Below are 27,819 nucleotides of genomic sequence, written 5' to 3' on the forward strand. Positions count from 1 at the left end.
TGTGTATTTAACGGAGATGACTACATTGACACAAATTTTTTCTATGTTTGGATTCAATTGACACTTTTACACCACGTGAGGACGACAATGAAACTTTTTTAAAAATGAGGATGAATTTGACACAATTCAACCAAACTGGGGACAAAGGAAGCAATTAAACCTAAATTTTAAAATCCTTGCATTGCACGGTACACACTAGTTTCATATGATTTCCATAATATATGTTTCAAAAAATATGGAAATTTTATTGTAAAAGGTTCATTTCAAAATACAATTCATGTGGATGTTCCAGAAAACTTATTTTATAAAATTTTATATGTATTTCAAAATCCTATTCTAAAAACATTATTTTAAAATGTATTTTATAGGTTTCGAAAATTTTGTTTTAAATTTTTTTGAATAACTGATTGGGGAAAAATTCTAGAAGATATAATTTGTAAGTCAATTTTTTAGAGGTAAAATGGTTATTTTGAAAATTTATATAGGTATCGTGGGGGTGGAGAAAGTAAAAGCCCATACTGAGTTTATCTTCAGTTACTGTTCACCCGCAGTAGTTGCTGTAGAGTAGTTGATAGAATAGAAGGCAATGTAGCCACTGAGACACTTCATAGCGAGTGACTCCTCCATTCTTCTCTGCTTTCAATTTTCTTCCTCTCCGCCAGAATCTGCACACAAAGCCATTTCTTTATTTATAAATAGCATTCCTTCTTTCATCTATCTTCTCTTCTATGTTCCTTCAGTCATAACATGCTATGGCTTGCACTTCCCCTCTGTCCCTCTATCCTCACCCGCAGGTAACCATCTCCCTCACGCACAGCTAACCATAACCGTTCCTTTTTTTTTTTGTTTCATTGAAATGCTTCGTTGAAACAGGTTGGCCTTCGCAACCAGAGCCTGCAATCGCTTGCCTTGACCTGCGTCGTTCAATTTGCGCCGCTTCCCGCTCTAAGCTGTCAGAGAATGCGGTTCCGAAGCATCGTGCGATTCCGAACCTTTGTAATTAAGGTTTCTTCCAGCGTGGAAGGAACTCGTCCGCGCCCAGTCGGTTCTCGCAGAATCTATCGGCAGTCTCAGGTCCATGCACCGCTGTCCAGTGCACCGATGAAGCAGATTGCCAACGTTGTTGGCCCCTTCGCCGTGTTGGTCGCCCTCACTTTTGGTACCTGCTTAATTTTTATTTTTTTTTGTTATTTTATTTCTGTACTCTTTAGTTATTCATATCGTTGCCTGCATGGTAATCGATGATGCATTGAAACTGTGCGTGCCAGTATCGAATCGGGTAGGCGGTTTCGATTAACTTACACCATGTTGCTAGACCAACACTTGGTACACTCTCTTTTAAAGTCTGTAGGCAAGTTATGAATCAACATTCCAAGGAAGGACTTCTTCACTCCTACGAAGCTGGGACACAAATGGTGTGTCAATGTCAACAAGACATTTACTCTACGTTTGTGAAATGTCTAATTTGAAAGATATTTTTTCTTTGTCTCCCTGGAAATTCCATGTCCCTTTTAATGTTTTGAAGCCCTATCAATATTACATACTATATATTTTTCTTTAATATTTTTTCGGCAATCCATTCCCTCTTCCATGACTCAATTAAAGAAATTTTTCATGTGTACCGGGTGCAATTAGCACGGTTCTTTTTTGTATTAATTTGTTTTCAGTTTACAGTTATCTGGAAATTAGTGGAGAAGCTTCTTGTTCCTGTTCCGAAACCATTGAAATCTTCGACTGTGGAAGGTCAACTCCCTTCACAAGGACTCAAATGGTCTTTTGCTGCTGGGACAAATTTGATGTCCCAACTTGGGGCAAAGATTGAGAGACAATCTAAACATAAGCTCAACGAGTTTGCTCGGGAACTGAGGTCATTTCCTAGTGTTGATATGTCAGGTATGCTGGCAGGATTGGAAATTTTATAAATGAGTAAATTTATGGTTATCTGGAATTCTTTAGATTCAATAATGGAGTTTCTTGTCTGATAATTTTTCAAAATAACTTCATTATTTTGTCATTTGTAGACTGGATATGATTCATTTGTTTTCATGAATACCAAAGTTTTTATTTTTTAATCTAATTGATATTGGACTTTCCTCAATCTATAAGACTGTAACATCTTCCAATTGAAGGTGTCTGTCTCCTAGTTTTTTTTTTTCTCTTTTCAACTTAATTTCCTTTCACACTTTTAGGAATTAATTTTTAAAATAGTTTTTTTCAGTAATTCAGGAAATTCAAAATGATTTGATTTTCAAATCCTTTGGATTTGTATGAATCTAGAAATATACTCATTTTGTGACTGGATTTTATTTCATTTTAGTTTTAATTATTTGATTGAAAATTTTGCTGTTATTAGTTCACCCACTTTACCGCAATCTTAATAAGGATAATAAAGTGAATTACTTAGCTTTTTCTGGGTTCCCATGCTTTTTCTGGGTTACCTGTTATAAAGTAAATTACCTAACTAAATTTCCTTTTATCGCAAATGTGTTTTGTAAAAAGATTTAAATCATATTTTCATAGTAGGATAACAAATATAGGGTTTGATTTCTAAGTCCAATTAGTTCATATCAAAACATAGCAAATCAATATCTGAATCACTCATAACACAGTCGATATTTCTTGCTTTGTTGCAGTTGACTGGATTGAATGACTATTTTAAAATGTGGGTACAATAGAATAGAATGAATAAGTATAAGCAAAAGTAATTGATTTATCGTACCTCAAATTTGGCAGGGCGCAACTTTGGTGATGAAGGATTATTCTTCCTTTCTGAGAGTTTGGCATTTAACCAGGTAACATCTGAGAATGAAATATGCTCCCTAAATCACTTAGTCTTGTAATCATTCGAGGTCAACTGTTAGGTTATATGGCCAGTTAATATGAGTATTTGAAAAACCCCACTTAATGAGTTTGGACATAGGTTCTACTTTTGGTCTATGAAATATGCTCCAAAGAAAGGGTGTCAAGAGAGAAATAAATATTTTCTGATTTTGCTCAAGTGTGTTTTCCACGCAGCAGAATGGACTTAATTTTATTCAAGAATATTGCATAGTGCCTTTGGGTCGGGTCGTGCTGACTGTAGGCTTCTTCTCCTTCATTACTCATACCATTTCTGTTTGGTATGCCATTTCTGCTCTGAACTACCGCATCACAATGCCGAATATAGGAGCCACTATACAAAACCTGATTTCCCACTACTAACTATTTGTGGTGCTGCCATGCCCCTTTTCAGTAATACTGAATATATCTATTATCAAGTATCTAGGTTACTTAGAAAAATAAACATTCTTATTAGGAATTCACATATCTCCTAAAATATTCTTATTTCTTATAGTGAATTTGTGAACACATTGGATAGACCAGATTTTCAAAAAGAATTATATTTCTTCAGGATCATATATGTTACAATAATTAATTACATTTGTTTATTGTTGATTAACTGAGAAACACATAAATTAGTAGTTTAATACAGTACAAGATTGCAGAGACTTAATCCATTATAATCTATATCAGCCAAATCTTGTTTATAGAGAAATTAGCTGTGTGGAAGTTGGGTTTTGGTTCATAATATCAATCTGTGATCTATAGTTCATAAGAAAGTAGTCTAATGAAAGATGCGCTTTGGTGCTCTCTCTTTGAGCACATGCTAAATATATTTTGTTATAAAGACTGCAGAGGAAGTGAGTTTTGCTGCAAATGGAATAACTGCAGCTGGGTTGAGGGCTTTTGATGGCGTTCTTCAATCAAACATCACATTGAAGACTCTTGATCTTTCAGGAAACCTAGTTGGAGATGAAGGTGCCAAGGTCAGTCCCAAGTGTTTCTCTGAATTCAGGATCTGGGTTCATTACTGTCACAGTTCCTTTATTTTCTATAATTATTTGAAAGGTCCTTAAAACATATGTTAGGTTGTATTTTTATAAAAATTGCGTGTTCATATACTTATGTCAATAACACAATTTTGAATTGTTGAGTGAAGTCTTGTGAATGTTTTTGTTTATAAAATTTCCCTTTAGACAAGAGCCATTTGGGCTTTTAAATGTGGCAGGGCACAAGCCAACGTACCTTATGTTGAAGTTCAATCTTTTTATTTAGAAATTGGGGTGACATCTATTGACCACTTGGTCATTGAGGCTTTGATACCATGGTCATGATAGATTATAATAATTTAGATAAAGTTCATGCATATATATATATATCATAGGCCCTTATATTCCTTTATTTCATAATTTTCATTATTGTTATTGTTAATGTTGTTCTTTTTCTTATTATTCTAGACTACTTTCTCTTTATACAAGTCACTAAAATTGTTGGCATCATTTCCTGGAGGCTTTGTTATTGACTGGTCAATGGTTGTTTATACATGTTCTGTGATTATCCTTGATATTGCCTCCAATAATTCCATAATCATTACTGTTGCACAATAAATTGAGTTTGATGCTTATAAATAGTATCTCTGTATTTGCTATTTTTCTTCTGTTTATGAGGCTGTCTTCAATCAAATATAATATTGAATATTATACAAGAAAGAACAAGTCAAATATTTCAATGGAGATAATTTCATAATCGTTACTGTTGCACAATAAATTGAGATTGATGTTTATAAATAGTATCTCTGTATTTGCTATTTTTCTTATGTTTATGAGGCTGTCTTCAATCAAATATAATATTGAATATTGTACAAGAAAGAACAAGTCAAATATTTTAATGGAGCTTGGTTCACTGGTTTATGGTACTATAGCTCCTTTGGAATATATTGAATCTGTTGAGTGTCGATCTTGTGGCTAGTTACGTATCCATTCAAGTGCAGATGAGGAGTATAATGGATTATTATAAAATTGACATACATACATAGCCGTATTTGTTCACTGAATAGTTATGACACAAAGATCATCTCTTATACTGTATTTGCTAGAATATATTCATTTATCTTTTGCCATTAAGAACCACGGACTAAAGATTAAGAAGCTTATAGCCTACATAGCTAACCATGATTGTTATCAGAACTGTGTGAGATATGCTTATCACCCATCTCTATCCTCTCTCAAACAGATAAAAGACTATAATTTTGTTGACAGTTAGTGCTGATCATTGACTCCCTGTCATACGCTTGTGTATAATTATTGTATTTAACTATTGATTGTCAATATCCTTGTTCACTCTTCACAGTGCTTATGTGACATATTGGCGAACAACTCTAGCATTCAGAAGCTCCAGCTAAACAGTGCTGACTTGGGTGATGAGGTTAGCTTGATGATTTGTTTTTGTCATATAATGGCTACCAAATGGAACTAAGAAATGCTAACTGTGCTATGCAGGGTGCAAAAGCTATTGCTGAAATGATGAAGAAAAATTCAAGTTTGAGGGTTCTTGAACTGAACAATAACATGATTGAATATTCTGTATGGAATTTACCTAAGCTTATTCTAAGAGCGTAGATGTGAGTGTCCAAACATTATTTTAATATGTTTCTCGGAAATGGAGGCAGGGATTTTCAAGTTTAGCTGGAGCACTTCTTGAGAATAACAGCATACGAAGTATACATCTCAAGTGAGTAAGATTGTCACATCAAGTATTTTCCCCAAAATTTTGAGGAAGTAGCAGTTTAATTTATGATCTTCATGCTTTTTGGATTTGCTTTGAGTAAATCTTTAAACTCATTACTTTATTCTTTTCCATTTTTGTGAATTCTTCCAAAATTATCACTATTCAAGTGGCAATTATGGTGGTGCTTTGGGGGCTAATGCATTGGCTAAAGCACTTGAGAGCAACAAGTCGTTAAGGGTACTATTTTTGTTTTCTTTTTAATGAAATTTCCAACATTGCTCACTCCTTTATGTTCTTATTATAGCTTTCAGAATTCCCACTTTGGCCACTTGATCTTTTTATCTTATCCAGTACCAAAGCCTGTGCTGTATAGAACACAATGTTTTCATGAATTTTCATGCAGAACACCTGAAATTCGAAAACGTATCTTAGAAAAATTGAGAGCTAACCCTTCTACATGTTGAGAATAAAACTGAACATATCACAACAGCCTGGACTGAAAACAAGTTTTATTAACTGCAATATTGACTTTAAATAGTCTGTGAGAAATAGAGAAGATTGGGAGAAATATCCCTTGTGTCTTTTGCAAACACATAGGGTAGTTTATTTATAATGTAAGATATGGGCCAAGGCCCTTAATACAGAATGGGCTGAGCCCAATTAACTTAAACACACATCTTAACTTCTAACACTCCCCCTCAAGCTGGAACATATAAATCATATGTTCCAAGCTTGTTACAAAGATAGTCAATTCTAGGTCCTCGTAAGGACTTAGTGAATATGTCTGCCAACTGGTTGCTTGAGTTAACGAACTCAGTCTTGATATCTCCGGATATAATTTTTTCTCGAATAAAATGACAATCAACTTCAATGTGCTTGGTTCTCTTATGGAAGACAGGGTTAGAGCTAATATGGAGAGCATCTTGATTATCACATACAAGTGTCATGTGAGTGACATCTCCAAATTTCAATTCACTAAGTAATTGTTTAAGCCACACAAGCTCGCAAGTAGCTGATGCCATAGCTCTATATTCTGCTTCTGCGCTAGACCTTGCCACAACACTTTGCTTCTTACTTTTCCAAGATATCAGGTTGCCACCAATAAAGACACAATATCCAGAAGTAGACCTCCTACCAGAAGGGGAACCAGCCCAATCAGCATCTGAGTAGAAAACGATTTTTGTATCATTGTTAGGACCATATAGCAAACCTTTTCCAAGTGATCCTTTAATATACTTTAGTATGCGAACAAATGCATCCCAATGGTCTTCACATGGGGAGTTTAGGAATTGACTCACCAATGTAACTGTGAAGGAAATGTCAAGATGTGTAACAATAAGATAGTTTAATTTACCAACTAATCTTCTGTATCGTTCAGGATCTGAGAAAGGCTCGCCCTGATTTGGTAGGAGTTTGATGTTAGGATCCATTGGTGTCTCAACAGATTTAGAGTTCATTAACCCTGTTTCCTCCAAGATGTCTAACGCATACTTCCTCTGAGATATGACAATACTAGTGTTGGATTGTGCTATTTCAATACCCAAAAAGTACCGGAGTTTGCCAAGATCTTTGGTTTGAAAATGATGACAAAGGTGTTGTTTCATCTGAGAGATGCCAAGATATTCGCTTCCTGTGAGAACAATATCATCGACATACACCATTAAGTAGATACATCCAGAACTTGAGTGGCGATAGAACACTGAATGATCCGCTTCACTGTGAGACATCACGAGGAGGATCACAGAAAATAGGAATATCAACAGTAGCAGGTGGAGGTACAAAACTAGAAGATAGATGTGAAAAGTAAAAAGAAGATTCATCAAAAGCAGGTTGAGGGAAGGGGAAAAACACTTATAGCCCTTTTGTGACCGTAGAAATCCTAAGAAGACACATTTGTGAGACCTAGGAGATAACTTATCAAGACCAGGTCTAAAATCATGAACAAAACATGTAGACCCAAAAACTCTAAGAGGTAATGGATGTAGAGGGTGGTCTTGAGGAAATAAGATAGAATGAGGGATTTTGTTATCTAGGACTGAAGATGGCATGCGGTTTATAAGATAACATGCAGTTAGAACTACATCACCCCAAAAATGTGAGGGTACTTAACCATGAATTAGAAGTGTACGAGTTGTTTCAATAAGGTGTCTATTCTTGCGCTCAACCACCCCATTTTGTTGAGGGGTATAAGCACATGAGGTTTGGTGAAGAATGCCATGAGAAGCCATAAAATGTTTAAACGGTTGAGAAAGGTATTCACGGCCATTATCACTGCGTAAAGTGCAAATAGAAACCCCAAAAGGTGTACCTGTACGTGCAACAGATGCAGATGTAGTGGAACTAGAGTGTTGACGATCCTCATACCATCTGAGAATTTCGTGAAAGATTGCAGGGTTTTCTACAGTATTAGATGAAGTAGGATGGTCTGTAAACGGTGATCGGGGAGGTGGATCAAAATTAGCCATTGCTACAGATCAAGGAGGACGTCCATGAAGCGCATAACATCTATCAATTTTGTAGCCTAACTTGCCACAGTGGTCACATTTTGGACGTCCTTTACTTAACTTGCGAGACCGATTTCGATCATCACGTTGGGCAGCCATAACTGAGGAATCATCATTATGAGATGTCTTAGTGACTGGTTTGCTCGGTATACGCAAAAGAGCATAACAAGTAGAAGTAAAGTTGGGTATGACAGGAGAACCCAAAATCTGATCACGAACATGAGAGACATCATCAGAGAATCCGTATAATGCCAACAACATGAAGAACTTTGATCGTTGTTTCAGTTCTTCAGCAGGAGTGGAAGCAAGAGGTAATATCTCATTAAAATCATGAAGAAGGGCATGAACTTTACCAAAATATTTTGCCATGGGACTAAGACTGCGCAGACCAATAACAGTTAATAGGTCCTGACAAACACCATAAAAACGTTGAGTGTCATTTGTGTATAATAACTTCGCTTGTGCCCATACTTCTGAACATGTTTCATATGATTGAAACATTTGTTTCAGTGAGGAGTGAATGGTGGACTTTATAACAATGCATAACTGGGCATCAATTTTCATCCAGCGAGAAGTGTCATCTGTGGTAGCAATAGTCACATTTTGAGTAAGGTGATCTAAGTACCCCTAACTTTTCAACCAAAGTTTGATGTCGGACGCCCATGTTGCATAATTTGTGCCATCTAACTTGTCAATGGACAAGTGTACATTCACATAATTGGTGTATATTGAGGGATCAGAAGATGAGCCACCAACAGAGGTGTTTGTAGACAAGGAAGACGCCATGGAGAGGGATAAACCCTAAAAATCCAAAGTGCTCCGATTGACGCAACGACCACAGATCCAGAAAGAGAACGAGGAGGCGATCACGATGGTTCTGATCGGCGGCGGAACTCTCCCAGGAAGCTCCGGCACGCGCGGCGGGAAGCGGCAGCGCCGATAACTGTTGCGGCGGTGCGTGGCGGCGCGTGGGTGGTCCGTTCGCCACGATCTTTGTACCACGGTGGTCGCCCGATCGAGACGATTCCGATGGTGTGGTCGTCGGTCGATTCTGGAACTCCGGCGGCGACGGCAACGACGGCGGCGACAACGACAGTGATGTGTGCCGGAGACCGTGGAGTTAGCTGGAACTAATCCTATACTCTAGATACCATGTGAGAAATAGAGAAGATTGGGAGAAATATCCCTTGTGTCTTTTGCATACACATAGGGTTGTTTATTTATAATGTAAGATATGGGCCAAGGCCCTTAATACAGAATGGGCTGAGCCCAATTAACCGTGAAACAACCCATTTAGCAAAATTAAAGGCTAGTGGTAACAGAAAGAGAAAAACAATAAAACTTCCTATGACTACGTCTCCTGATAAATTAGGACATTATTCAAATTAAAATAGAGCATCTACATAATTAAAATTCTATCACAACATGTATGATCTAGTCACAATTAGAAAATGTTGCCGCATCCACTAGAAAAATATTTGGCTGCAACCTTAAACAAGAACAATTTACCCTGAACTTTAATATATGGACAGGAACTTTATTTACATGGAAATTCTATTGGAGATGAAGGAATCCGTTCTTTGATGGCAGGATTATCTGCGCATAAAGGTTAACTTGTTCTAATTTATGATTTTGACTGTCATTTATGCTTCCACAATTTCATTTCAGTATTACACATTTAACTGACAAGCAGTCTTTGTTCTGAAGGGAAACTTACACTTCTAGACATTGGCAACAACTCATTAACATCTAAAGGTGCATTCCATGTCGCTGAGTGTGTGAAGAAGAGCAGAAGCCTTTTGTGGTTGAACCTTTATATGAATGACATTGGCGATGAGGTATTCTGTCCCCTATTTCACATTATAAATCTTGTTGATATTGTGTTAGTGTGAGGTCATATGATAATTACGATCCTTAAGATGTTTAAGGATTATTTTTCCCCGTAACTTATCAGTAGAAATTGCATTCTATTCTGTCAAAATATCACTTATATGATGCATAAACTATCAAGTATATATGAATAGTAAATCGATGTGTATAACTCAGAAATAACCATGTGATACAAACTCAAACTTTATTGGGCTCAATGAACCCTTGATCCAAGAAGAAAAGATCAAGAATAGATGGGGCAGAGTATATGAGAGAAAAAAGACTAGGAAGGGTGACGTGGCATATTAGGGAGGAATAGGTTGGTTAGAAGAGAGAGAAAGGGGTGTGGTTGTTTTAAAAAGAATCAGTGAAGTTTTGGGGGAGGACGGTTATTTTGTTTAGTGGAAAGGGAACCATTCTTGGTTTCTTTGAGGAGCTTGGCTCTGGGTAGTGAGATATTCATATCTTATTGATTTTCTTGTTCTGCAGAGAATAAAAATCATCCATATTCCATTTGAGTCTTCACTTAAACTTTTTTGTTCTTTAAAAAACCTTATCATTGGTCCGACCTGCCGGATAGTCGCACACAATGCCACCGAAGAAGAACAATACTCAAGGGGAACCGATAGCTGAGGAGAATGATGAGACGAAGGTAGGGTTCGTTGCGGGAGAAGTGACCAAACTAAAGGCAGTTGTTGAGGAGCTAGTTGCGCAATCGTTGCAAAACCAAACCCATTTGGAGAATGTTTGTAAGGACGCCGCTGAGCAAATCGCAATATTACGTAAGGAGGCAGCTGAGAATCAATCAAAGTTGCTCAACCTAATGTCAAAATTTACAAAGGGAAGAGAGAACGAGGAAGAAGGACAGGGGTTGGTGGAATAGAAGAAAACAAATTCGGTAAAGGTTATACCGAAGGTGTTTTTGAGTATGAAACAACTTGATGGAGAAGATTTGTTGGAATTTCGCCAATCGATGAAGAAAATAGAGTTGCCGTCATTCCACGGTGAAGATCTCGTAGGGTGGATTGCGAGGGCAGAGGTTTATTTTAATGTCCAAGAGACACGAGAAGTCGTTCGTGTAAACCTTGCCCATCTATGTATGGAAGGAAGCACGATACATTTTTTTCAGTCTCTATTGAATGAATATGAGGAGTTAACATGGGAAGATTTGAAAAGAGAGATGCTAGAGAGATATGGAGGGATGGGCCAAGGAAGTGTTTATGATCAATTGGTTTCTTTGAAACAAACAGGAAGTGTGGAGGATTATATTAGAAGTTTTGAATATTTGATTACACAGGTACCGCGAATGCATGACAAACAGTTCTTTTCATACTTTACTCAAGGGTTAAAAGCTGAAATTCGTGCAAGAATGCGAAGTTTACACGTTGCAAACCCTCTCTCTAGGGGGCGCATGATGAATGTGGCTCGTGCAATTGATGTGGAGATGTCAGGGAGGAACAAAATGTTGCAGGGAAGAGGTGAGCCACGTAGTGATGGTAAAACCCAATTGGAAAAACCGACCTGTCTTTAGTGTGTTGGGTAAAACTGGCCGAAAACAGAATGGGGGCAATTGGGGAGGAAATGGACCAGGCCCAAGTGAAAAAAAAGATTAGGGTGGGCAAAGTAGAACTGGACCTAAAGATAGAGGAGCCAATCATCTCACCTATCAGGATCTCTTGGATAGAAAACAAAAAGGTTTGTGTTATAAGTGTGGTGGGTTATTTGGACCCCTCCATTGATGCCCGGTGAAACAACTTCGGGTCATTATGGTTGACGAGGAAATCCAAGTCGAATGCGATAAGAGAGAAGAGGAAAGCGACAACGATGAAGAGGAATACGAGGTTGTAGCTCCGTGCACGACATTAAATATCTATACTATTGAGAGCGACAAAGATGATCAACCGAGAACAATGAAGTTGCGTGGAATGATTGGAGAGATTCCTATGTTGTTTTTGATAGATAGTGGAGCTACCCACAATTTTATTTCTAGGAGACTTGTTGAAGCGTTGGGATGGAAGTGGGAAAGGACAAAACAAATGAAGATTTTAATGGGAGATGGACACAAATCAGAAACTCAAGGTGTTTGTAGAGGTATAAAGGTAAGGTTTGATGAGGGAGAATTTGAAATTGATGCATTTCTCTTTGACTTGGAGGATATGGATATAATATTAGGAATGTCGTGGTTAACGATGTTGGGAGAAACCACGGTGGATTGGAAAAAATAGATTATGAAAGTACAAACTAATCAAGGTGAAAGGTTGCTGAGAGGGGTTCCTCATGGGAATTCCTTGGTAATGTCAGTTTGTGGTTTATTGGAAGATCAAGGAAAAACGGAGAAGGATGGGCTGAGCTCGGAGCAGAGGAGCGTCTTGGACAATATGTTGCAGCAATTTAGTGAGGTGTTTGAGGAACCAAAAGGGCTGCCACCTGTACGCGTGAAGGAGCACAGGATCAATCTTAAACTAGGACAGGAACCTATTAATGTGAGACCCTATCGTTATGCTTACCATCAGAAGAATGAAATTGAGAAACAAGTGCGAGAATTGATAGAGGTGGGCTATGTGCGGCACAGCCAGAGTGCTTATTCCAGTCCCGTAATTTTGGTGAAAAAGAAAAACAATAAGTGGTGTATGTGTGTTGATTATAGAGCATTGAATAAAGCCACTATTCCTGATAAATTTCCCATACCGGTTATCGAGGAATTGTTGGATGAGTTGCATGGTGCCAGGTTTTTCTCTAAACTCGATCTTCGTTTGGGTTATCATCAAGTTAGGATGAAGGAGGAAGATATACCAAAAACTGCATTCAGAACACATGAGGGTCATTACGAATACCTGGTGATGCCCTTTGGATTAATGAATGCACCTTCAACCTTTCAAGCACTCATGAATGAAGTCTTTCGTACGTTGTTACGGCAAGGAGTACTGGTGTTTTTTTATGACATTCTCGTATACAGTAGTATTTGGGAAGAACATTTGCAATTACTGGAAAGGGTGTTGGAAGTGTTGAGAACTAACCAGTTATTTGCAAACAAGGAAAAATGCATGTTTGGGCAGGAAAGTGTTGAATATTTGGGGCACATTATCTCAATACAAGGAGTTGCGGTTGACCCGGCCAAGATTAACAGCATCATGGAGTGGCCTATCCCTAAGAATGTGAAGGGAGTTCGTGGTTTTCTGGGTCTTACAGGCTACTACCGTAAATTCATTAAGGATTATGGTAAGGTAGCCAAACCCCTAACAGAGTTAACTAAAAAAGATGGTTTTGGTTGGAATGAGAAGGCTCAAGAAGCCTTTGAAGAACTTAAACGAAGGATTACCAACGAACCGATATTACAACTCCCGAACTTTGATGAGGAGTTTGTCCTGGAGTGTGATGCGTCAGGAACATGAATTGGGGCTATCTTGATGCAAGGAAAAAATTCAATAGCATATTATAGCAAGGCTTTGAGTCCTCGTAATTTGACAAAATCGACCTACAAGAGAGAATTGATGGCGGTAGCATTGGCAATACAGCATTGGAGACCTTATCTTTTGGGTAGAAAATTTACTGTTTTCTCAGATCAAAAGAGTTTGAAACAATTAATGCAGCAACGTATAACTACTGGGGCACAACAAAACTGGTTGGCAAAGTTGTTAGGCTATAATTTTGAGATTGTTTACAAGCCTGGTAAGGAGAATCACGGGGCTGATGCTTTGTCTCGCAGCAGAGAAGAAATGGAAATAAATAGTATGGTGTATTTTCCAATCTGGTTAGATTGGCAAGAACTCAATGCCGAAGTGCATGCTAATGATAAATTAAAGAAGATAATTGAAGAGGTGAAGGCTGGACAGGGTGGGCATGCTCATGCGGGTTACGAATACAAGCAGGGAGTATTATATTATAAAAATCGCCTTCTTGTTCCAGAAAAATCAGATTGGATTCCTAAGTTCTTGGAAGAATTTCATGCTACTCCTCAAGGTGGTCATTCAGGTTTCTATCATACATATAGGAGACTAGCAGCCAACTTGTATTGGAAAGGGATCAAAAAGGATGTCCAACAGTATGTCCAAGCTTGTGACACATGTCAGAGGCAAAAATACATCACAACAGCTCCTGGTGGTTTACTACAACCACTACCAATTCCGAAAAGGACTTGGGAGGATCTAAGTATTGACTTCATTACGGGACTGCCAAGATCTAGAGGGTTCGAAGCCATATTGGTGGTTGTTGATCGTTTAACAAAATACTGTCATTTTGTGGCCCTTAAACATCCTTATACTGCAAAGGTTCTGGCTGAAATATTTGTTAAGGAGGTAGTGAGGTTTCATGGGATTCCCAATTCTGTGGTGAGTGATAGGGATCCAGTATTCATGAGTTCGTTTTGGAAAGAGTTCTTTAAGATGCAGGGCACCAAATTACAAATGAGCACAGCTTATCATCCACAATCGGATGGACAAACTGAGGTAACAAACAGGTATTTGGAAACTTATCTCAGGTGTTTTATCACTGACCAACCCAAAACGTGGGTGCTCTGGATGCCTTGGGCAGAGTTTTGGTTTAACACCACTTATCATGGATCTACAGGAATGACTCCTTTTGAAGCTATTTATGGGAGACCACCCCCCAAGATTGTGCAAGTGGTGCAAGGAGAAGTGAGAGTTGAAGCTGTCCAGAAAGATCTTTTAGAGAGGGATGAGGTGTTAAGACAACTAAAATCCCATTTGCTCCGTGCCCAGGACAGGATGAGGACTCAAGCCAATAAGCATCGAAAGGAAAGACACTTTGCTGTGGGTGATCTTGTGTTTTTAAAATTGAAACTGAATAGGCAGCAGTCTGTCATGAACAGGGTCACCCCAAAATTAAGTGCTAGATATTATGGCCCTTTTGAGATTGTGGAGAAAATTGGGGAAGTGGCATATCGGCTGAAATTGCCACCAAATTCAAAGATTCATCCTGTTTTTCATGTATCATTATTAAAAAGAGCTGTGGGTAAGTATAAGGTTGAGGAGGAGATTCCTACTGGGTTGGAGGATGACAGAGCGGAATTATTAGTTCCCGAGGGGATCTTGGTGACTCGGAACAACACACAGAGGGGTGAAAATAAGAAGCAAGTGCTGGTGCATTGGAAGGGACAAAATGTTGATGAAGCTACTTGGGAAGATGAAGTGATAATTCGAAGCCAATTTCCAGAATTTAGCCTTGAGGACAAGGCTCTATTTCAAGAAAGGGGTATTGATACAGACCCAAACTTTATTGGGCTCAATGAACCCTTGATCCAAGAAGAAAAGATCAAGAATTGATGGGCAGAGTATATGAGAGAAAAAAGACTATGAAGGGTGACGTGGCATATTAGGGAGGAATAGGTTGGTTAGAAGAGAGAGAAAGGGGTGTGGTTGTTTTAAAAAGAATCAGAGAAGTTTTGGGGGAGGACGGTTATTTTGTTTAGTGGAAAGGGAACCATTCTTGGTTTCTCTGAGGAGCTTGGCTCTTGGCAGTGAGATATTCATATCTTACTGATTTTCTTGTTCTGCAGAGAATAAAAATCATCCATATTCCATTTGAGTCTTCACTTAAACTTTTTTGTTCTTTAAAAAACCTTATCACCATGTATCACCCTGTATGTCCAGATTGCCATACTTGAGAAAACTTATGTTTTCCCTTAGTATTCTTTAGTAACAACTACTACAACAAAATAAATAGTTCTGCAAAGGCAGATTTTTAAGAGGACAAGGATCTCTGATTATATTCAATAACTAGTTGTGTATAATTGTTAGGGAGCCGGAAAAATTGCAGCTGCTTTAAAGGAAAATCGGTCAATAACAACATTGGATCTGGTAAGAAGAGATCCTATTTTTGTTTCCTTATGTTTGCTCTCTGTACATGTCTTGTTACTCCCCCTGCTCTGATCATTAAAAAAAAAAATATCGAGGCTGTAATGTAATACTATTGCTGAGGACATGATTTGTCTGAGTTTAACATTGCAGGGTGGAAATAACATTCACGCTGATGGTGTTAATGCCGTTGCTCAAGTTTTAAAAGATAATTTAGTGATTACCACTGTAAGCGTCTCAACAGTTATTTAATTTCTCGTCTTTGTTCTGCTTGTCTTTTCTATACTCTAATACAGATTTTGTCTCATTCTTAGTTGGAACTTAGTTATAATCCCATTGGACCAGATGGAGCCAAGACCTTGGCTGAAGTTCTCAAGTTTCATGGGAACATAAAAACCCTTAAGCTTGGTTGGTGCCAGGTAACCTTTTGACCATGCACTACTTGTAAATTGTATGTTATAACTTTTATTTGTGACATAGAATAACATTACAGATAGGAGCAAAAGGGGCAGAGTTCATTGCAGATGCTTTAAAATACAATACCACAATATCAATTTTGGACTTGCGAGCGAACGGACTACGAGATGAAGTTTGTTTTCAGTACCTTGAGTCAATTTTTCTTTTAATCTCTTTTCAGACCTTCGTCAGTCATTCTGAGTATGCTGTTGTTTTATGAAAATCAACTACTGCAGGGTGCACAGTGCCTGGCTCGCAGCTTGAAAGTGGTTAATGAAGCTTTAACCTCCCTAGATTTAGGATTCAATGAAATAAGGGTATGAATATATGTTTTTGGTTCCTTAGGAGATTATATTGTCTCTAATTTTGTCTGATTCACAGGATGACGGAGCTTTTGCTATTGCTCAAGCACTCAAGTCTAATGATGATGTAGCTGTTACATCCCTTAACATTGCAAGTAACTTCCTTACAAAATTTGGGCAGGTGATGTATATTGTGCTATTGCTATTGTTTTTGCTCAGTTTAATGTCAATTTCATTTTATTTTCGTGAGTTTAAATATACTTCACATGCAGGGTGCCTTGGCTGATGCAAGAGACCATGTCTTGGAGATGACCGAAAAGGAAATCAACATCTTCCTCTAGAAGACATTATATTCTGCAATAAATATTTTTTTATAAAAGAGCATTTTTCTTTTAATTTTGCATATATGCTGCCGGCAATTACTGGTAAGAACTCGTCATGTCAAATTTTTTAGTTCTAACCAATTTATGGAGGGAAAGTATAGAAATTTGTTCGCAGTTTAGCCTTATATTGTTGATCTTGAAACCGTTACAGCGGTTGGATGATACAGTTGATAACAATAGTGATAGCTTGTCGGTATAGGTATCATGTGCAGATGGAGTTTAGTTTTGCCAGCAGCAGATTTTTCCTCCGAATCGTAGTTGCTAAATTACGTAGAGTTATCAAATGGAAGTTTTAAGATGAGTTTTGAATTATTAATTTATGTTTCTAATTTTGTTGCATACGGTAGTGTACTCGAAGCTCACTCTAGTCTTTTGTTTCCATCTCTTTTATGAACCTTGTGTGCTTTGATTGATACGCTACTTTGATGCTCGCTTTATAAAATTGGTGCGATCAGTTAAAGACGCAAAAAAGAAGAAAAATAAAAAAAGAAAGAATTAATAAACTAATTCTTTAACTTTTCATCTCCGAAGAAGATTGCACACTCGTTCGAGAATTCGACAGCAAAAGGGTAATGAATGATGGATTGGATATATTGATTCATTCTTAATCTAATCCATTAACTTTTCATGAAATTTGTCTAAATTACTAAACTATATAAAATTATTAATCATAGTTTTATAGTCGAGCAATTTCAACATTGGTGGCCTTAAAATCTGTAAAACTTAGATTTAGTTAAAATTTAGAGATACGATAAATTTGTTTGTATTCAATTAGGTTTTTTATAAAAAAAATTGTTCGATTTTAGTGTTTGAAATATTCTTTTATTGTCTATGAATTTACGTTTAGTTTTTATTGTGCCAATAAGATGATGTTATTTTTTTGTTTTTATTTTTAATTCATTTCTTTTCCACTATAATTTTTTAGGTTTAAAATCTTAATTAGTTTATGAGATTTTGATTGATATCAATTGAGTCTTTATTTTGAAAATTTCATGAATTTGATTATTTTTGTTTGTAATGCATTATTAACGACATTAATTCATGTGTTATGTATAAGCTTGTAGGTTTTTTAATTTTTTATTTATTTTTGTCATTTAAAGTATTCTCATGACAAAGTAAGTATGATATGGTAGTGTCATTACGTATGATATGGTAGTGTCATTACGTGAAAAGTCTCAATTTAGCTTTTATATTTGTTAGTTTCAATTCACTCTTTTTTTTTTTTTTCAAATTGGGAGCAATTTTATTTTGTTTTCAAAATTGAAACTAAATCTAACTTTTTTATAAATGTTATAATGATATTTTTATTAAACTTGTTATTTTTATTAATATTTTTAATAATATTAAGTTTATTAAATTTATATTTTATATTAAACTATTTAAATTTTGTTTTAAATATTTATATATCAATCATTTTCACTGTCTTTGCAAGGTGATAAGACCATCCATTCAATTTTATTTAACTTTTATATAAATGTTAGAGTTAGTTTAAAAATAACACTTTTAGAAATTTAAATGTAAAATTTCAAAACATTTTATAACAATTTAAAACAGATATATTTAAAATTTTAAAACAAACTTTAAATAAAGTTCAATGTAAAATATAAATTTAAATAAATTAATCTTAATAAAAATATCAATTTTAATATAAATATCATTATAACATTTATATAAAAGTTAAATTTGGTCTCAATTTGAAGAGTGGTGAAATTGTTTTATTTAAAAAATATTAGGACTAAATTGTGAAAAAATAATAAATACATGAATTAAATTAAAAAATTTTACATAACATTTGTCCTAACAGTTACACTGACACTGTTATTATGATATCACATTATCTTTGTCACATAACAGGATCTTCATTTGACATGTAGCAAAATGATTTTTAAAAAAATTGAAATGAAGTTAAAAAGACAAATGAACATGTGTGGCACATGAGTTAATGTAGCTATAGCATAATACTAATAGAAATGGCCAAATTATATCACATTTTCAAAAATAGCATTCAATTGAAACGAATAAAAATTTGAGAACCTGATTGAGATTTTCAAACAAATAAGCAATTAACCAAAGGTTTAAACTAGGAATGACAAAAATATCTGTGTCCACATAAATATATAGTTGGTACTCGTATGTATTTATTATCGGTGAGTAACAGATGTTTTAATATTTGATTATAAATGGATTGAGTGCGGGTATCATACTACTCATACCCACATATATTCATTATTTGCAAAAAAATTAAAATTAAAATTTAATTTATATCTTATTAAGTTAAACTTAATTAAAATAAAAATTAATTTATATTTTATTAAGATAAATTTAATTAAAATTAAATATTAAATTATATTATTTTTATTGCAATATCATTTAAATTTTATTTTAAACATTTATAAAATATTTTTTTTAAATATCCACAAATATTTTCTAAATAGACCTCTAGTAACCGAAGAACAAAATAACGAATATAATACGTAAACATCATATCTTACACAGCCCATTGTCCTCCTAATTTAAGCCAATTTTTTAACTCGTTGATTAATTTATTTTTTCCTTCTCCACCAGCAAATGGATGGACAAATTAGAACATAGTAGAGAGGATAGACAAGTTGATTGATAAATTAAAGATGGAAAGTCAACTATAATGAAACCTTAATTTTATTAAGAGTACTATTAAAAGAACATGCCCTTAAGTAAAAATAAGAAATATTGTAGACAATAAAACAAACATTTTAATAATAAATAAATTGAAAATACCAAATTTATGAACGCTTAAAACTTAAATAAACTTTAAAATTATTAATTTTGAATTTATTTTAACAATGATAATATTTACAACTATTAACAATATTCTATAACATTAAATGAGTTTAAAAATAATAATATTTAATATAATTTAAGGCTTCTGGTAGAACTTTAATTTCTTTTTTAATATTTCGTTTCGAACCATATAAATTTAGAAAAAATAAACAAAGACCACTCATTTAATTAATATTTACTAAAAATTAATTGTTTCAATTTAAAAAGTTCAAATGTGATTACATATTTTAAAATTGATCGAGTAATTAGTGAAAAAAATGTAAATTGTTCGGATATGTATACAAATGGTCGCAACCGGGATCATGACGGGATGACGAGCCAAAAAACAAAACATGTTTAAGAAAATATTTTGGGAGTCGCCACTAGGGATGACAACGGGTCGGGTCGGACACGGATAGTGCCTACCCGCAACCCGACCCGCATGCAAAAAACCGTACTCGCAACCCGATCCGCTACCCGCTGGATATTCGCATAAAAAAAATCCGCGGATTTTTTTCAACCCGCGGATACTCGTTGGATACCTATTTTCACCCCACAAATATTTAAAAAATATATTTTGTGAATTTTTAAATAAGATTTAAATTAAATTACAAGTTTAAACAGAACAATTTAATATATTTGCTACCTATTAAAAAGACACGTAATTTTTAAACAAGTTAAAGAAAACAAATACTTAACAACTTTTGAAAAAAAATAGGCTTAATACCCTATTTTGTCCCCAGTTTCGCTCGAAAATTTCAAATTAGTCCATCCTTTAAAAAGTGCGTCAATTACGTCCTTACTTAATAAAATTTATATCAATGAAATCCCTTCCGTTAAATCCGTACAAATGGCGTTAATTATTTTTCTCTCTCTTCTACTTGTTCTGCTTTTTCTGCTTTTTCTGTGCAAAGCAGCAGCTTTTTTTCTCTCTTCTACTCTCTCTTTGAAATATTTTTACATGACTAAATCTGTATTAGATAATTACATAACTAAATTTTATGATTTTTAATTGATCAGTGTGAAAAATTGTTTTCCTGTGATAATTTATTTTCCTAAATGAAACTAAATTTGCATTTGGTGAATGAGAATGACATTAGGGTATGCAGCGTAATAAAAGAGAAGAGCTTCTGTTTAATAATCAAGAAAGAAGAAGAAAGAACAAGAAGAGGAAGAGGAAGAGAAGCTGAAGTTCGTGTTTTTGGAGTGGTTGGTGAAATTTTGTTGGGCGGAGAAGAAAGATAAAGAAAGAAGAGAGAGGAATTTGGAATCGGTGGGTCTACGAGTATCGAAGAGAAGAAGAAACAATCGATTGAATCGAAAAATGTCGCTAACGAGCGTGAAAATGTCGGAAGAAGTGTGGTTAAGTTGCCTCACTCATGCATTGTCCACTGAAACCGAAGAGATTATGGGTCTTCTTTTTGGGGACATTCAGGTAATCTGACCTAACATTTCTTTCTATGTTATCGAGTCAATTGAAGAAACGCATAGACACAATACCAGGTTCGATTAATGATTGTTATGGGTTGGGTTGATTCAGCATTCGAAAAACGGGAACAGGATTCCATTGATCTGGGGGGCGTCTCCTCAGAAGAGGTATGATCGGCGAAAGGATCGAGTGGAAACCGACCCTAAGCTCTTGGCCGCTGCAACTGCCCTCGCTGAGCGAATGACCATAGCCACTGGAACTACGACAAGGGTAATTGGTTGGTACCATTCACACCCGCACATTACAGTTCTCCCTTCCTATGTTGATGTAAAAACCCAGGCAACGTACCAGCTTCTTGACTCTGGATTTATTGGCTTGATTTTTTCCTGTTTCAGTGAAGATGTAAACAAGGTTTGTCTTCAATGCATGGCCAAAAGATTCTTCAATTGTAAATTTTCTTTAAGTTTATCGTCAAATACCTCTGGGTTGTGTTCAGGTTGGAAGAATTCAAGTAATTGCTTTCCAGTCATATGATGGGAGGCAGAATCAGTTATCAGGACATATACCTTTGTCTCTTGTAAATAGAAGCCCTATTATCGATATTGATTCATCGCCAAGTTCTTTAGAGAATTTATCAATAAGACTTGGTTACTTCAAGGCAGAGAGCTCTTTGCAGGACGTAAAGCAGAAAAAAAGCTGCTGCTTTGCACAGAAAAAACACAAAAAGCAGAAAAAGTAGAAAAGAGAGAAAAATAATTAACGCCGTTTGTACGGATTTAACGGAAGGAATTTCATTGATATAAATTTTATTAAGTAAGGACGTAATTGACGCAATTTTTAAAGGATGGACTAATTTGACATTTTCGAGTGAAACTGAGGACAAAATAGGGTATTAAGCCAAAAAAATAAAAGATATGAGGAAGAAACACCCAGTAAGTGAAGTCTCAATTTAGTCATAGGATTAACCCACAAATATCTATTAATGTATGAAAGAGAGAGATAAAGAATTTTCAAGAGAACGCAAACAGGAACTCTAAACCCAAATTCCAAAAATGAACACAATCACAGAAATATCCAAACTGCGATAACCACCAGGGTCTTAAAAAATTCATTTTGGATCAATGAACTAAAATCCAAAAAAAACTCAAAACACTCATTCAAATCATAACCCCAAAATCGCGTCACCAATCAATAGGGAAGAAATAAAAAAAAATGAACTCCCAAAACGAGGATCAAAACGTACAAAAGAAACCTCAAAAATCATATAACAAATAAAACCCTAATTTCAAATCCCAAATTGGAACAAAATCTCAATCAGAACCAAGAGAGAGAGAAGAAGATGGAATGAAGTCTACTCCCTACGCAAGCTGAACCAGAAGGAAGAAGAAAAGAGTCCTCCATTAAGAGAGAATTTTCTAATGAGATTCTATGTATATGTTTGATATCTCTATTAGGGTTAGGTCAAAAGTAATGTAACTCCTTTTTTTCTTTTTTTCTTTTAAAAGAAATATAATTGAGAGGAATCCTAAGTCATTTTATTAAAATTTCCCTTTTTTAAGAGTAATAAAAAAAATTTAGTTTTAAAAAATATTAATTAAATTTTTATTTTTTTCGGGTAACGGGTATTTGCAGGTTGGATAATATAATACCCGCATCCGACCCATTTAGAAGTGGGTATTAAAATACCCGTTACCCGTTACCCGCTGATAATAAATATCCACGGATAGTAACTATCCGTTGCGGGTTTTATCCACGGATATCCGCGGGCGCGAATTTTTTTGCCATCCCTAGTCACCACCATAATTTATTATAGAAAGCTATGGAAAACCATAAAATAAGACATGGTCTACGAAAACTAGATTTTGGGTTCGGGAATCGATTACGCGTAAGGAAGGTGTTAGCACCCTATCGCGCTTGTCCAAAGGCAATACCTTTAATTAAATGTGTAAAGTTGACGTGGTTTTCCCAAATATTTAATTTTCCCCAAAAATAAAAATATAAAGAAATTATTAAGAAACAAAAATATTTTTTTGTTTTATGAAACCGACAAGGATTGACCTTGCTCCTACGTATATCCATTTATGATGGACAATCAGGGATTGCGTAGTTTTTTATCTAGAAAAAGGTTTGTGAGTTTGTTTGAAAATTATTATGGATTATTTTTTATTTTTGAAAATTGAACTCGATTAGGATTGATATCATTTTTTTTTATTTTGAAGAAATTCTTTTATTTTGAAAAGGGTGGGAAAAAAGGAAAGAAACCGGCCATAGGTTGACGAGTACTTATAGAATTTATTTTATGACTTACTATTATCTTTTTATAGGAAAATACGTGATAAGAAATATTTTTTTATTTATTTTTATAAAAAATAGACATCATGTGATGCAGGAGATATAACCAATATCAAAAGAGATGAAAAAAGATATTCTTTTTTTTGAAAAAAAAAACATTATTGGTGTGTAGTAAAAAAATTAATACCTTTAGAAAGACCTTCAACGAAAAGAGAAAAAGAAGGGTGCAGAGATGACATACCTTTTCAACTTTCAATACTCCTCTAGTTCTTCCTGTTGGCAGACTTCCTCTAGCATGAGAACTTACTTTTCTCTATACTCTCCCATATTCTTTCTATCTCTATTATTTCAGGGTCTTTCTCTCTATTTTCCGTCCCCTTTTTATCCATGACAAGGCGCGTATTTATATACACACATTGTAATATTATGATAATCTTGCCCGTAATTGTGAATTAATTGACAACGAACAAATTAGGGAAAGAAAATGTTTTGGTTCCAAGAAAAAGAAATCAAATAATATTAATTATAATTATTGTCAGAAAATTTGTACATTTTAATTATTGTTTATAATTATTAGCATAATATTGATTCAAATTATTACGATATTAAACTAAAATTTCAAAAATATTGTGTCCGGTATTATAGTTATTATCCTTTTTACCCACCATTAATTATTAATCTCTTATTTTTTTTATTTTTATTTATTTGCTTACTCGGACGAAATTGGGAGTTGACAGCTGCCCCTCTTTATTTAGATTTTGCTAGATAACATGAACCTTAGAGTTTTTGTGTTATCATAGTAAAAACTAAATAAAGATAAAGACACTAATTTCGTTTGGGTCTAAAGAGAAGGAAAAAGATTACCTCGGAGCGTACCTTGTAGAAAGTGTAGCAACTTTGTGGATTTTGCTGAAGAGCCGTGACACCTGTGGATGGTGTGTCATACCCTATGAACTTTGCTCGTATTATTTGATGGACACTAGTGTAAAAATCGCCTTTTATGATAGGTACAAATGACCTATTATGATAGATAATCTGGCATCATAATTCTGGGCATCATAATAGGTCTGCGCATTTTATGACATACAGAAAACCCCATCATAATAGGTCCAGCGTATTATGACGTACTTTCTGTCACCTATCATAATAGTTTCAGTGTATTATGAGAGATTTTCACTTATCAGTCATAATATAGCGAATTTATTATGATGCAGCTGGATTTACCTATCATAATATGTAGGGTTTTATGATGTAGATTTTTTCACCTATCATAATATGTAGAATATATTATGACAAGTAATTATTCACCTATCATAATATATACTTTTCAAAAATAAGCTTTTATTACATACATGTTCACTTATCATAAAAACTTGTTTTGTAAAAAACAAAATTCATTATTATATTTGACAGATTCATTCAATTTGCAATTAATTTCCTGTATTATAATCTCATCAATCAATATAACATGAAATGAACATATTCAATTAAACTAACATAATGAAATTCATTTCAAACATTAAATTGTGTAATAACTATTAATACATAATTTGTATATCAAACCATATATTAAATCCAAATATAACATTAATTAACCTACACTACATTGTAGTCAAGTTTCTACAATTTACTAACACTTAAAATAAAGGAAGCTCACTTAGTTCTAATATCTTCAATGTCTGGAGCTTCCATTGGAGATGAATCATTAGAGATCTATAAATAAAATATTTAAGTTAGAACAATTTTGTAATGTGTGCATAAAACATACTCTAATAATTAGTGTATATACACCTCATGATAACATTGTCAAACATATATCTAAACTTTGCAGTGATATTAATCGTGAATCAAGAGGTTAAACTGACCAACAATAAACCTAATGGACCCACCCTTCCCTAGTCTTTATAGCATTGGACGTATATTTAATTGTCAATGAAATAGGTGACTTAAATTAGTCTACTGATATCTGAAGAGAAAAAACATCATATTTTAATCCAAGGCATTCTTATGGTGTTCGGGGTCATAGAACAAGGATAATTAAATAGCTGTATACTTCCATTCTTTCCTTTTAAGAGAAGGAAAAATATAATTGTATTATCTAGATTAGATTCAGTTTTGCACTTTTAGAAATGATGGAGGAATCACATTGTACTTATCACCAGTACGGTATATGTTTTCATTTCAAAGCTATAAACATCATATATGTGTTAAAATCTAGACAAAATATAGGACTAATATTTTGTATGACATCAAGATCAAGTTCTGAAAAGATAATTTTAAAAATATAGAAATAATTAAAATTGATAATAACTTCAACAGGTTTTCCTTCAAAATCTGTCCATATCCCCCCTTAAACATATCCAAAAGTGACATTTCATTACAGGTCTAAAGCTTAATCTTTTGTCATGTCACCTCATCCACAATCATCTATACTCAATAAATTTATTTCACTAAATTTGCGAAAACTACCATTTTTTTACAAAATTATGTATAATATATTCTTTTATAAAAATAGTTCTATAAATATTTTAACTATTACTTTTATTTAATCCTATTATACTATTTTATTAAAATTTATAGTTCAATTTACTGTTTTCAAGACATAACCAAATGAAATACTAAAATTTTAGTATAATAATAATATAAATATAATCATAAAAAATAATTATAATAGTATTTCCTTCTTATTCTGAATGGTTCAAATAACAGAAATTAAATTAGATTTAAAATAACTTGATCATTAAATATTACATATAGCTGTAAAAACATAATTCCCAGACTGGCAATAGTTAGGACTAAAATGGAAAAATGCATATGTTGTTGAAATATGATAGAATGACAGTGCAGATAATTCATCTTTATTCTGCAATTAACAGTAGTAAAAGCAAGCAATCAATAGCTTCAGGGAAGGCCAAAAAAATAGTGTATCGAGAATGGCCTTCTCCTCCGAAACCATCACTGGCCAAATATGCAAAAGGAAAGTTGGAAGGATAACTATAATAAAGCCATGCTGCTAGCTACATGTTTTTGCTCTCTCTACGAAAACTACCATCTAGACTTAATAACTATTCACATAAAGAAACAAAAAAAATCATTTATCATGTAATTTGATTTAGACGTAATCTAATTCTTTTATAGTCTACATAAATTACCATTCAGCATTGATTAACACATGACAAAGTTGTCCTCCTCCCTGGTTCAGTTCGTTAAACATAATAGAGAAAGAATTAAGCTTCTAGAACCGACACCGATCCATATACCAGTTTCAGAAGCTTCAGAATTCAAAGGAATTAAAGCAATTGTAGAATACCTGATGGCAATCCCTTTAGAGACTTCCCATCCAAAGAAGTATCAACTTAACACTAAGACTAAAAAAGGGAAGTTGAATAAGGACTTGATCTTTTCTTTCTAAGTCTTAGAATGTTCTCATTAACTAAATACATTTACCTTGTTTTGTAGGTCACTAATAAGAGTGGAAAACCATAGCCAATCAACCAAAAAAGCTTGGTGAGCTAAGGGAAGCAAAGGAGGTAAAGAAAGGAAGAAAGGAAGTGCTTTTGGATTGGAAAAGCAAAGCTGATATACAACATACGGCCAACCAAGCAAACCAGCGTTTCCACTTTCTTTTAAAGCATGTTTTCAATGTTTACCGTATGGAACATGTGGCCAGTTGTATAGCTTCTCTTGCACACTTCTTATAGAGCTTTATGTACATTGCTAATATGTCCAGTAGCTTGCTAGGCACGTTTCTCTTCATCTATAAAAGAGAAGCCAAATCCTTTGTAATGGTAACTTGAATTGAAGTAAATAAATGCTGCCAATTTATAGCTGTTACTCTCAAGTTCACCTCTGTGCTTTGCTATCTTGCACCTCCTATAGCTCCTTTCCCTTTTGGAAAGCCTACTGAGTTAGAAATCTACAAAAACACTCATCCAAACACCACTAGAAAATTTCACAAACACCTTGAGTGCATTCGGACATCCACTGTCATCTTCCATCCACTACCATTCTCTGCGTCTTGAAGCATCCTTCTACACATCATGGAGCTGCTTCCATCAATACCACATCCTCTTCCAATCTGAATAGAGTTATACACTCAACTATAGGCACAATTCATCAGCTTTAATAGCATATCAACTTTAATTTTATACAATGTATAATGATATTATATTTATACCACCTATAGACATGGTCAAAAGGGAATAAAGTTACACCTTAAAAGAAGATAACATCATGTTTGAAGGAGGTAAGATACATCACGGTTTTATAGAGAAACATGTACTAAAATTTTATAATTCACGTGTAGCCATTAAACTATGATGAATTATGGTTTGTTCTAATATTATAATACAAAGGCAGCAGCAAAGTATGGCCACCGAAGGACATGATGTGTCCATAAACTTTAAATGAAATATGTTGCAACAG

The 27,819-nt window shown here is 34.6% G+C and overlaps 2 protein-coding genes across 4 annotated transcripts; both read left to right on the forward strand.

Moving 5' to 3' along the window:
- The first annotated feature begins 578 nt into the window (after nucleotides 1–578).
- On the forward strand, nucleotides 579–17,190 carry LOC108336058 (uncharacterized). 3 transcript variants are annotated; one of them, XM_017572362.2, is made up of 18 exons: nucleotides 579–794; nucleotides 874–1,159; nucleotides 1,675–1,893; nucleotides 2,734–2,792; nucleotides 3,669–3,806; nucleotides 5,170–5,244; nucleotides 5,319–5,402; nucleotides 5,489–5,550; nucleotides 5,715–5,784; nucleotides 9,584–9,659; nucleotides 9,759–9,889; nucleotides 15,677–15,736; nucleotides 15,887–15,961; nucleotides 16,048–16,152; nucleotides 16,227–16,322; nucleotides 16,426–16,506; nucleotides 16,571–16,672; nucleotides 16,764–17,190. In XM_017572362.2, exons 1-18 carry the CDS (start codon nucleotides 753–755, stop codon nucleotides 16,830–16,832), a joined length of 1,830 nt encoding a protein of 609 aa, XP_017427851.1. In that variant the 5' UTR covers nucleotides 579–752; the 3' UTR covers nucleotides 16,833–17,190. The 3 variants fall into 3 exon arrangements, with proteins under 3 accessions (XP_017427851.1, XP_052725711.1, XP_052725712.1); XM_052869751.1 differs by lacking the exon at nucleotides 579–794 and adding an exon at nucleotides 1,269–1,415 and having other exon boundaries at nucleotides 1,022–1,159; XM_052869752.1 differs by lacking the exon at nucleotides 579–794 and having other exon boundaries at nucleotides 1,040–1,159; nucleotides 1,668–1,893.
- Nucleotides 17,191–20,775: 3,585 nt separating this feature from the next.
- On the forward strand, nucleotides 20,776–26,880 carry LOC108334883 (uncharacterized). The gene is made up of 4 exons (XM_052870014.1): nucleotides 20,776–21,108; nucleotides 21,214–21,513; nucleotides 21,599–21,781; nucleotides 26,854–26,880. Exons 1-4 carry the CDS (start codon nucleotides 20,998–21,000, stop codon nucleotides 26,878–26,880), a joined length of 621 nt encoding a protein of 206 aa, XP_052725974.1. The 5' UTR covers nucleotides 20,776–20,997.
- The last annotated feature ends 939 nt before the right edge of the window (nucleotides 26,881–27,819 follow it).

Source organism: Vigna angularis, chromosome 10, assembly GCF_016808095.1.
Source record: "Vigna angularis cultivar LongXiaoDou No.4 chromosome 10, ASM1680809v1, whole genome shotgun sequence".
NCBI classification, from domain to species: domain Eukaryota; kingdom Viridiplantae; phylum Streptophyta; class Magnoliopsida; order Fabales; family Fabaceae; genus Vigna; species Vigna angularis.